General features: G+C 45.3%; 1 protein-coding gene across 4 annotated transcripts; it reads right to left on the reverse strand.

The window, feature by feature from the left end:
* Window positions 1-101: 101 nt before the first annotated feature.
* On the reverse strand, window positions 102-11,736 carry prdm15 (PR domain containing 15). 4 transcript variants are annotated; one of them, XM_046039867.1, is made up of 24 exons: window positions 11,638-11,736; window positions 11,010-11,049; window positions 10,807-10,900; window positions 10,436-10,589; window positions 10,152-10,304; window positions 9,908-10,016; window positions 9,736-9,792; window positions 9,407-9,616; window positions 8,061-8,279; window positions 7,877-7,968; window positions 7,704-7,791; window positions 7,391-7,558; window positions 7,032-7,126; window positions 6,776-6,907; window positions 5,806-5,946; window positions 5,373-5,536; window positions 4,774-4,853; window positions 3,844-3,963; window positions 3,628-3,759; window positions 3,367-3,450; window positions 2,661-2,836; window positions 2,475-2,555; window positions 1,847-2,068; window positions 102-1,201 (listed from the first exon to the last, which is right to left on the reverse strand). In XM_046039867.1, exons 1-24 carry the CDS (start codon window positions 11,734-11,736, stop codon window positions 665-667), a joined length of 3,447 nt encoding a protein of 1,148 aa, XP_045895823.1. In that variant the 3' UTR covers window positions 102-664. The 4 variants fall into 4 exon arrangements, with proteins under 4 accessions (XP_045895823.1, XP_045895821.1, XP_045895824.1 ...); XM_046039865.1 differs by having other exon boundaries at window positions 7,874-7,968; XM_046039868.1 differs by lacking the exon at window positions 11,638-11,736 and adding an exon at window positions 11,224-11,626 and having other exon boundaries at window positions 7,874-7,968.
* Between the last annotated feature and the right edge of the window lie 219 nt (window positions 11,737-11,955).

An 11,955-nucleotide genomic window follows, 5' to 3' on the forward strand; every position in this document is an offset into this window, starting at 1 on the left:
CGATTTAGAAATACCTTGCTGCTGAAACGTGCCTCCCTTCTGGGCAGTTATCACAGATGAGCACACAAACAAAATGTATATGAAGACAAAAAGTACAACCATTTCAAAGAGGTATTGTGTTTAAAAATAACAGTACAAAAACTCCAGTATTTCTTTCCCCCCAAGATAGTCCAACAATAATTACAGTTTACAGCATTCAAAAATAACATTTCAGGAGTGAGCCAACCATTACTTATCACATAACCTGGCAGAAGTGCTTTCTCTTAAAACTGCAGACTGCACCGAATAGGTCTTCTTTTTCAGGTTGGTACATTTTCATATTACATTTGGCCAGTGCCATTTATCTTGAAAACATGCATGTTTTTAAAAGGCTGGTAAGGCATTTGAATATTCAACATTGCTTTGGTTTGAAATGTAAATCTTCCAGAGGAGTGTCAGTGATTTTGGCTAAATGTACCATTTTGCTTTTCTTTTTAAATATTATGGTAAAAATGAACAGCTACTTTGCTTTGTCCGTATAAAAAAAGAAAAATCATTACAATTTCATTCACTTCCATTGGGCTGGAGAGGCATCTGGGTGACAGTGATCAAAGCTTTGTACAGCTTGATAAAATCTACTCTAATATATAACAATGTGAGGTGACCAGCACCTCCAGTCTCTGCTCTAGTAGCTGAACATCTGCTGTCCGGAGCTGCTCTGCTGCTGCGGCGTGGGCGGCTGGCTCTGGTTGGGCCGGCCTGGCTCGGGGCCTTGATTCTGGGCCTCCTGACTCTCCCCCTGAGCCCCCTCCGCCATGGCGGTGACCTGGCTTGCCTCAGCTGCCGGTACAGGCCTCCAAGCCAGAGTCGGGGCCTCCAGCTGGTGGCCCATGGGGTTGACCAGAGTGGTGACGTTGATGAAGTGGGCGACTGACTGGGGCGCTGCGCCTCCGCCAGGGCCCACCGTCTCTGGGACGAGTTCGGCTGGCCGGTTGTGGAGCATGGCGGAGCCGCTGACGGTGTCGAAGGTGACGGTGAGGATGGAGTTGTCCAGGGTGAGCGGCCGGTCGCTGGCTGTCAGGTGGCCCACGGCTACGGGCTGCAGGCTGGTGAACTGGGCGGGGGCGTGGCTGGTGATGGGCGTGACGGTGATGTTGGTCAGTCCCACTGAGCTGTTGGGTGAAGAGACCGATGGAACGCTGGAGTCGGCCAGGACCACCACCTGAAACAGCAGCAGCAGGTCAATTAGAACAACAACATATATACACACAAACACTTCTGAGCAACAACATTTCCTTTCAGATATTTTTGAGTTTGGAAGCGGTGTGATGAACGTCACATACTGTCAATCATGACTTAATATGGGATGTAACCTATTCCTGAATTAATACTGACTGGTGAAAAAATACTTGACTAAGAAAAATACTCCTTTCAGATATTAAAATGTTAATCAAAAGGCCCTACAGAGTGTGTTATTATTTACTGATCAATATTCAGATCCAATATATAACAACCCTTATAAAGTCATAATTGATGGATAACTGCTGACGTTATGACATTATCTGTCTATTGATGAGTTTTGTTACTTTTTAATCCCATTTAGGTTTTTACATAAACAACCAAACCAAAAATAAAAGCAAGCTCCTATTAATACAGAATGGTGATGGCATTATTCTACCACAGATGTACATCATTTGTTTTTGTTTTTTTATTCTGCTTGCCATCAGCAAGGTGTGGTCAGCTGCTGTCTCTGGGCATTTTTTTCCCCTACCCATTTCTTGTGGTCTTCAAAAAATAAAAATAAAAAAATAACCGACCTCTTATTATGACAATAAAAAAAACAACTTATGAAAATCTTCATATGTACCTGCTGGATACTCTGCACAGCTGAGCTCGTCTCGGTCTCCTCACCGACGATGACGGTGTTGAATTCCGCCATGGGCTCGTGCCTCGCCTCGGGGAAATCAACATATTCGTCGGACTCAGAAAGCTCCGGCTCAGCCTGAACTCTCTGCTTCTTCTTGGGGTGTCTGGAAGGTCGGCTCGGCCTCTCCGGATGCGCTGCGTCTTTTTCCAGAGACAAAGTGGGCTGAGGAGAACATATGGACAGCGACAGGGTACACTTTACATCTAGACTGTATTCATTTCGTCTTTCTGCAAACACAAGCATGTCACACAGGATGCGTGTAACACCAGGAGCAAAGTGAATCATGGTGATGCTAGGATAGATATTTCATGCAGAAATACTATGCAGTATGTAGATGTCTGATTCAGAGCTCACACTGTGAGTAAACAGGAACTCTTGATATTTTCACAGTGACAGTTCTACTATATTTAGTGTACAATCAAACATGCTAAAAGGGCACCACAAGAAAGTATAGGGAACGTGACGTACAGTAGTGCCAGGCAACAACATCATTTTACCATCTGATGCATAGATGGGATATGTAAATCAAATGACTTGCTTTGTGCACTTTACTTTATTGTGATCTAACCTGCCCGATGCTGATAGACGAATCATGAATCATCGAGGTTTCCTGAAAGTCATCAAACTCATCGATTCTTACAGACACCACCTAAAAAGGCATGAAGGAGAACAATGACTTTTCATCAAGTCGACATTTAGGATTCCATAACAGAAACTGGCCCGGGTGGTGAAACGCATCGTTTCTCCGTCTAACCTCGGGGTGTTTGCGTCGCAGATGCCGGTTCATGGAAGCCCGCGTGGACACCTTGGTCCCACAGAGGTGACACGACTGGGCCTCCACCTTCTCGTGGGTCAGGTGCACATGCTTCTGCAGCATGTACTCCGTCAGGTACTTCTTATCGCACGTTGCACATGTCCACGTCTTACCCACTGCGGTGAGAAAGAGGGAAACGGGATGAGACGGCCAAATTTGCACTCTACAGGTGGGAGCTTCTGACATTTACAGTTTTGACCTAAATATTTCCTCTCCCCTTAGACAGAACTCTTTGTTCCAGTCCTTGATGAAGAATAGAGACGTGCACAGAAAATCCACTTACCACATTACACCAGGGACACCAATCAAGGTTTACATTACATTCTTTATATATTTTGACTTATCTGGTAACTTTTTACTATCTTTTGTCAGTCTCAAGGCTGATTTCATTTTCCCCTCTATGTTCCCAACAAACCCCACCCCCCACACCTTCAACCAAAGTGTTTTACAGTAAAAATGTCTCTTTTTTGAGTAGCTTTTTTAAATGTTTTTATTCTGGCAGCATTCTGGCTCAGTACACAGAGAGGGGGGGGGGCAAATGACAGGCTCCCATGTTCTGCTTGTAACTTTCTTATAATACTCAGTGTCGCAGACTGAGGAGTGGGCGTCAGTCTGGTTTTATCGTGGCCCGACGTGAGACACTCACCTGTGTGGATGAGCTTGTGTGTTTCTAGAGTCGTCCTCTCACTGAACGTCTTTCCACACAGCTCACACATGAAGTCCTTAATACCTACAGGCAGAGTGTCACGAGAATGTTACAACAAACAGTAACACCATGTACTTAAAGTAAGGTTTGCACTGTCGATGTCAGGGTGAAAAATGCACATTTATGCAGCATTTATAAGACCATTTATTGATTTTCTTACACATTTTGTGAATCTTTCAAAACACACTCATTTTGACTCACCCGTATGTCTCTTGTAGTGTTTCAGCATGTTGACCTTTTGGGCAAACTTGCGATTGCACGCTTTACACTCGTACTCTTTGATGCCCTTGTGAAGCTTCATGTGGTGCCTCAGAGCGTGCTTGGTCTTCATGCCTGCCCAGGCAAACATTTTGTCAATATGAATACGTATTGTATTTTCAACATTGTGAGGAGAAAGAAAAAGTAATGGCGTTTGACCTTTGCCGCATTCTGCACACAGGAAGTCTCGGATGTCATCGTGGACCCTGAGGTGCTCCTTCAACATGTCCTTCCTCGCAAATGATTTGTTACACTTGTCACAGCTGTGGCTCTTTACCCCTGGACGAACAAACAAACACAAATGCAGACACTCGATTGAAGTGAAGAAAAAAATGCTTGTCTGTGTGATACTATCTTGTGCAGATTATTTTTCTGTTACACGTCACAGCAAATATGTCAAGAGTTGTTTTTAATGTCGAAATATCACACTGCTCCTTCTCAGTCATAACTCTGAACACACAGATAGGATAAATGTCCATTAATGTGCTTAACAAAAATCATTAAAAAAAAGACACTCATTTTAAGTTCAAATCTTGCCCCATAATCTTCACATTTTCTTCAGTTTTAAAAGTGTTAAAGAATTTACAAGAGTGCCAGCTAATAGCTAATTCAGCATGACTTTTTAATGGTGCAAATTTGGCACATTGTAAATAAAGTATCAGCTAAGAAACAGGCCTCAAGGTGTAACTTCCAGCTCACTCACTAACCCCATTGGAACCTTATACTTATAACATTATGTACTCAAAACATGTTTATCCCAAAGATAAGCAAGAGAAAGAACAACATGTGTGACAAATTCATTAATACTAGCTTTTCTGGTTAGTCAATAAATGTTTTGACATTTCTAAGGCTCTGCACGTCCTGTCGACGTGCTTCTTATATCCCTGGAACACCGACACTCTCGTCTATCTGTTCACATACAGGTATTTGCGAGTATCTCATGCAGGTTGAGCTATTCAGCTCAGTGAGTGAACACCTGTCTAAGTCCCACACTACCACTGTGCTCCATGTAGGAACACTTTAAACCACACAAGAACATCAATCCTCAGGACACGACACAAACATTACATACAGAGAACCCAGGCTCACCAGTGTGGATGATCTTGTGCCGTTCCAGGTTCCCAATACTATTGAAGATTCGGCCACAAATTTCACATGGATGGATGTACCTTTAGGAGAGATGGGCAGATTTGAAATGATTACAGTTTTTACGGCTTCTTTTATATTTGAATTTCACTTTGAAATGACCTTTTATGCTTCAAATCAGACAATTTGCTTTTAGCCGCCGTTGCAGTAACTTAAGCTCTTATAGATCCAGACCTGAACCTTCTCAATAGTCCCTAATGTACAAGGATTTGAAACCGATTCCTGATATTCAGTTGCAGCTGCATTAAAACGTCTCTTTATCTCCATCTCCTCTTTTGTGATCAGTATACATGTAAGGGAATTAAAAAAAAAACCCCAAAAAACCAAAAGAAGTTAATGGCTTCCATTATTCCTCATCAGCACACTGTAAAATAGTGTCTGTAATATTTTGTATAATCAGTATACAACAGACCTCAGGTGACATTCACGTCTCCATTCTTATCCATTATCTCAGCCTCGACTGGACAAGGCTATGGTGACATACAAACCGCAACCACAAATGAGAGGTGGAACGTCTTCGTGCCGCTTCCTGTGGTCCTTACTTCTGCACCGCAGGGTCGGGCAGCTGCTCTCTGTGGATGACCAGGTGAGCATTGTACGTGGCCTTCAGCGCGAAGCGTCGGTTACAGATCCCGCAGCCGTAGCCTCTCTCCTTGTGCTGCTCCATGATGTGCTTCAGGTACTCTCGGCCCTTTGCAAATGACAGCTAGAGACACAGAAGTAGGGAGCGCGTGAACTGGAGTGAGACCGAGTGAAAAACTCTCTGTCGCCATAGATTCATAAACAGCCTTGAGCATGTTCACTGAACACTCTGCTCAAGATAACCAGGCAAAGACAAGACATTTTGTTTTCTAAAACGGTACTTTGTACCACACCAGCTCTCTGAACGGTTTGGATATTACTACAAGTCAATAAGTGGGTTCAGATACAGACTTAACAGCGTGTGTTGAAGTCTGCGGGCCAGATCTTACTCACTTGACATTTCTTGCAGTTATACTTGTGGTGCTCAGGACCATCTTCCTCTTCATCGTCGTCCGACTCGTCGCTGTCGCCCGCTGAAATGCCGATCTTCTTGATGAAGCCCTCTCTCTCCTGCTCATCCATTAAGGCAATGTCCTGGAACAAAAACAGCTCTCTGTAACGCGTCAACTCAGCGACAGCTAAGATCCAGAGCGGGTTTAATGAAACACGTGTGAACCGAGGTGCTATGTAATAACCATAATGACATCTACCGCTTTTTTTTTTTTAATCCAACATGGTGCATTTTAGTTTCATCTGCGGGGATACTGCTAGCGTGGCTAAAAACAAAACCCCTTTGTTTTTAAAAGGAACGGCTCCATACGCTAGAAGGGCACGTTACATTGCATTCTCACTGGCTGTCGAGTGTCGTGGGAGCTGAAGAGTGAGCTACAACTCAGCTGAACTTCTGGACAACGAAAGGGTCTTTAATTCAGTGCATACGCAGGCCGAGGCTTGTAAGACTTTTTGTGCATAAGAGGAGGACTAGATACCAGAGATTCAGACTGCGCAAATAGTTTGACACCTTTTTCTGGATGTTTGGTTGTTTGCTGCATCAAAGAGAAAGGAGTACAAACTGCTGCATTAGCGGATATATGGACTGAGTAACTGGTAGAAAACATAGAGCAGTACCTGACATCATGCCACAATCTAGAAAAGGTTTTCTAATTTATCTACTTTGTCTGCACAAATAAGTACAAACACTGAAGGTGCTGAGATTTGCACTTGCTCCATTTAAGGATAAAAGCGGTTATATTTTTTACTTGTGTTGATTTGACACCCCTCAAATATACATTTGCCAGTGCCTTATCACTTCATGGTGACACCTACATCGGCGAGAAAATAAAACGACGAGAAATGTTAAATGGGAGCGATAGAGAAGTGTTAGGCGTGGGAATCCAGACGCCTCCGCTCTGCGCCGTCTCACCTTGAAGTGAACGTGAATGTGATCTCGGAGGACGTCCACGCGGAAGAACTTGCGAGCGCAGATCTCACAGGTGTACTTCTTGTCGCCGTGAGTCAACAGGTGCTTGTTCATGTTACTCCTACAGGAGAACACCTGCACACACACACACACACACACACACACACACACGTCCATGTGACCGGCGAAGCACTTCTGGACGGGATTTATGTGCAGTTATTTGACCGGCTGCAGTAAAGGGCAGTTAATCTTCGCTCACCTTGCCGCAGATGGGACAGGGGGACGGCTCCTTCCTGTACTTGGTCCCTTCTTCTCCATTGGCCTCCAGCTCCTCTCTTTTCATGTGCTTTGGTCCTGTCCAGGATGCATTGTGGTTTAAGTTCAGCAAAGAGCTTAAAGGCCCAACAGAACAAATACGGTAACATGGAACTAAAAGGTAGGTTTGATGCAAGTCGGGCCTCTGTGCCGTTCTCTATTATATTTGATCCACTCCAGTTTTTTTCTTAAGAAAATTCAAGAAGTAAACATTCCATATTAAGTGACAATTTTCTCCTATACTGCCCTTACCAAAAACACTTGAAACTAAACACAAACCAAAATGCAGCCTTGCTCCCTCACCCACACCGTGCCTCCTGTGGTGCTCCTGCATAACGTCTTTGCGGTAGAACATCTTGTTGCAGATCTCACAGGAGTAGAGCTTCTCGCCGTGCTTCTTCTTGTGCTTGGAAAGGTTGCTGTTGGTTGAGAAGAACCGCGAGCAGATATCGCACTGGAACGTCTTGTCGTCTGGAGAGAGAAGGGGACGGAATGAATTAAATCCAACCCGACTGAAATATTATTTAATTTAAAAAAAAAAAAAAAAATAAAAAAAAAAAAAAAAAGGGGGAAAGCATCATTCTAAACAAAAGTAAATAATAAAAGACAATCCTACCTGTCCGGCAGTTATGGAACTTTAAGGCATTTTCCAGGCGAAAGGATTTCTCACACGTGTTGCATTTATATTTGTACTCGTGGTCAGGCTGTTGGGAGCACGCGAAAAGAGGACATATAAAACATCTGAACTGACAGGGTTCTGCGGTAACACTTTGATGCGTTACTCACTACGTTCTTGCTGTGCTTATAAGAGATGTGCTGCTTTAGACTCTCCTTGCGGCTGAACAACTTGTCACATTCATCACATTTGAACAGCTTATCACCTGTGAGAACACACAAGAAGGCATGCCCAAATTTATAACTTTATTCGATTTTTGTGATTTCTCAGAAAGAGACGCTGAACCCAAACCTGTACCGTGAGATCGGATGTGTCTGTTGAGGTTGCTGCTGTTCTGGAAGACCTTGTTGCAGAGGGAGCAGCGGTACACCCTCTTGTGCTCTCTGGCTTTGTGTCTCTTCAGGACAGCCCCGCTGTCTGGCGCGCTCAGCAGGCTGCTGCTGCTCTCCGCTGCTGACGCCACCTCCGCCGCGTCGGAGGCCACCGGCTCTGAGCTCTGCACCGGGGGCTTCACTTCTGCACACATCAGGAATCCAATGTCAAAGGGAAATCTACAGCAGACGCAGCACCAACTTCTGAGCCCAATAATGATTATGATGTTTGAGATGAATATAAATCTTGTAACAATACATAGTGACATAGTTAGCACAGACTCAGCTGTACTTGATGGGACTCAGTTTTGTAGGTATTCGGTTATAAACCAAAGTACAGGACAAAACTGTATTTGTATAGATTGCATTATATACATATATTTGACCGGATGAAATGAAGGGATCGCCGGTGTTATTGCAAGGAATCTTGATTGTTTGTACAAAATTTCATGACACGAGATAAATCAGTCTGGACCAAAGTGCTGGACTGACCGACTGGGACAATGCCATCCCCGCAGCCACGCCGCTTCCCCCGGTTAAAAAGACGTAAAAAGAATAATGTTTATCGAAGATGTGTCTTAACATGATATCAAGCGATTACTCCTCAAATTGGGTCCAGAAAGTACATCACAAATTTTAGGTATATCTTAGTGATATACTAAAGTAGCGGTCGACCGATATGGGTTTTTCCAACGCCGATATTTAGAGAGCAGGGCGGCCGATGGCCAATATATAGTGCAGATATCAAATCATAGATTGGGCTATGCTGTAGATTTCAAAACGTGACTGGTGTTTAAGGGAGAGTTTGACAGAAGAGACATCATTCAGCTGCATTATTTTATACAGAATAACAATATACTGTACTTTCAACGCTAGCCAGTAACGGTGTTAGTTTATATCTGCTGTCCTTTGTGACGGGAGAAACATGTTGACATTTAGAAGAGAGAATGGTGAGTTTAGGGGCTCTAAACCTTTTCACCACCTTCCCAAAACTCACCAGGCGGAGCGCCAACGTCGTTCCACAGCAGCCACACTGACATGGCTGCCTGCAGATGTGTCCACAGACATTTTTTGTTTACCTGCCTCGAGAGTGCAGGTATCCGCCGATGTGCCGCTTCTCTCAAAATACCAAATATCGGCCCAATAAAAATCGGGCAACTGATTGTATACTTACATACGCATATCACAAATAACCACAGTACCTTTGAGCTGTTCTTGTGTGTTATAGGCTGGATTTTTCTGCTCAAGCCAGACTTTCTTTTCATTTCTCACCTTTGTTTTTGCTCGCTGTTGCCGTAGCTCCAGGCCTGCGTCCCTTAGCTCTCCTCCCTCGGCCCTGCCCTCTCTTGGGGCCCGGTCGAGCTGCCAGGGGGTCACGCTCCTCTTCGTTGGGGCCGACCGGACTCTCGTCCTGGGGCAGGTGCGGGTTGACTGGGAGCACCGTTGCCGTCTTCACCTCATCGAGGTGACTCAGCATATTGCCTGCGATCGACAGAAGGAAGTCGGGAATGAGAGCGTGGGGGCCAGCTTAGAAACATTTAGCTTCCCTCTTAATGAAATAAGAACATTTCTAAGATGTACTGACTGTGTTTTGAGCTTACCTGCATTGTGTTCTTCAGCCACTGGGGGCATGGGCGCGCCAGTTTTCTCTGAGGTCTCTGTTTTAGCAGACGAAGACATCACATCTCAGCAAAAGAGAGAAAAACTACAAGATACAGCTGACACTGTTGCCAAGGCACCCTACAACAGCATCGGTGCTGCAGAGTCACCTACCTGATGGAGGTGGCGGTGGCTCAAGTGGAGGCTTAAGTGTGGACTTCTCCATCTTCTTGGCATAGAAAGCTCCGTACCAGACCCTCAGCTCTGTTCCTGGCAGCACATCCTGGGAAACAAACAAACAGGGGCCAAAAGGAAGAGTACACCAATCTCCTATTAGAACTGAATGAGCTGAGGAAATGAATCCCTGAAATCTTGGGCAAACAGCAGCGGCCCCTAAAAGCTCAGGTCTACCAAGTACCTGGGAGGTGTTGAAGTACACGCCATCGTCCTGCTGGTAGGCCGTCAGATTCTGGTGTTTGTGGTCAGTGGCAGGTCGTACCAGCATCATCCAGTTGCAGTCTTCCTCGCTGCTGGAGTCAAAACACACCACCACGCCATCCTTCTGGAAGATCTGCCCATTGAAGGATCAAGGATTAACAAGAAAGGAATCTAAGAAATAGCAAAGACAACTATCACGTCCGTCGATTTACAGCGCAACAGAGCATCAGGTGCGTCCTCTCTGCGTGCAAACTCGGTCAGCACCTTCAGAGGGAACGCTCCTTCCTTCTCCAGATGGGGGACCCTTTTAGCTTCAAAGGGCCCAAAACGGGTCCTCTTGACCAGCCGGCGCAGAACGAACACGCCCTCCTCCCCGTCAGCCACATGTCTGATCTCCAAGCTGTTTGGCAAAGACGACCTGATCCAGGACGAGAAGGACGGAATGGCAATCACACAACAATAATCCAAAATTAAAAGTACATCACCTCGTGTTCTAATAATCTAGCATATGCGTGATGGAACTTCAAGTGCCAGAAAGTCACTATTACTCGCACACACTCACTTCAAGGTCTATAATATTTATAACATGAATGAAATCACTGGTTTGACTGCAGACGCTCCGTGTTGTCACTCACCGGGCCCGGCTGAGGACAAAGGAGTCCGGGACGGTCACCAGCGGTCCCAGCTCAGGACACTCAGAGTCATGGTACTGGCCACAGTCCTCACACCCTGCGACACACACACACACACACACACACACACACACACACACACACACACCTGTCACAGCAAAGTCTCACAGTTTGCCAGTACATGTGAGAGCTGGATTCATACTCACAGATGAACTCATCTGGCGTCTGCTCAGCCATTACGCCAACCTGCAAAGAGAGGAAAAGACAGCTTCTGTCATGCTATTAACAGGAAACAATGATCAGGGCAGGGGGGAGACCTGACCCGAGATCAGGTCCTGCAGAAGAGGAAACGTACATTTATATAAAGGAACTACTTTTAAGAGTGTGTTAGAATGTAATTGAACTTCCAAGCCTGCATACGCGTTTAACGTGGGACGCATAGGAATGCATCAGACCTCCTGGCTACACAGCGGCGTTATTATGACTACATTAACTGGTTTAAGCGATACAGTTGGAGCAGGCATTATTAACATATGCAGTCCGGGCAGGAGAAGGGATCCAGGATTTGAGTCGTTCCCAAACTCTAGCCGGGTTTTAACTCCGATCTGAGCGGCCCCTCTTCAGCAAAATGTAACAAAGAACAGTCGGCATGGCGGATGGACCGGAGACTCAAGCCACCAAACCGGAGTCGATGCTCTTCAACGCCAAGCAGTCAGCGGAGGAGGCGGCGCAAGAGAGCCCCGAGCGAGGCGACCGCACCAGCTGCAGCTCGACTACAACCCTGCGTCGCCATTTTGAGTGAAATTGGTGCACATTTATGGGAAAACACGTTACCTTCTCTGCAAAAGACCCTTCATTTATCGGATCCTGACTCCGGGTTCCAATCCGCTCCAGAAACGGCGCAAGACCGGAAACGAACCGCGCCCAGTGCATTATGGGCAATGTAGGCTCATCAGAATGGATGTAAACAACTCAATCAAACATTAATTAGACGATTATTGGTTTTACTGTGGGTCGTTAAACAAAGGAGGCATAAAAGGCAAATTCAAGTACTTGAATTTAAAAAATGTATCCCCATTAATTCCCATTAGATGTTATTATTGGTAGTAATGGTGTAAATTAAACCCAGGTAACCCCACATACAGATCTGAG

The sequence above is a fragment of the Micropterus dolomieu genome, linkage group LG23, assembly GCF_021292245.1.
Source record: "Micropterus dolomieu isolate WLL.071019.BEF.003 ecotype Adirondacks linkage group LG23, ASM2129224v1, whole genome shotgun sequence".
Classification (NCBI taxonomy): Eukaryota; Metazoa; Chordata; class Actinopteri; order Centrarchiformes; family Centrarchidae; genus Micropterus; species Micropterus dolomieu.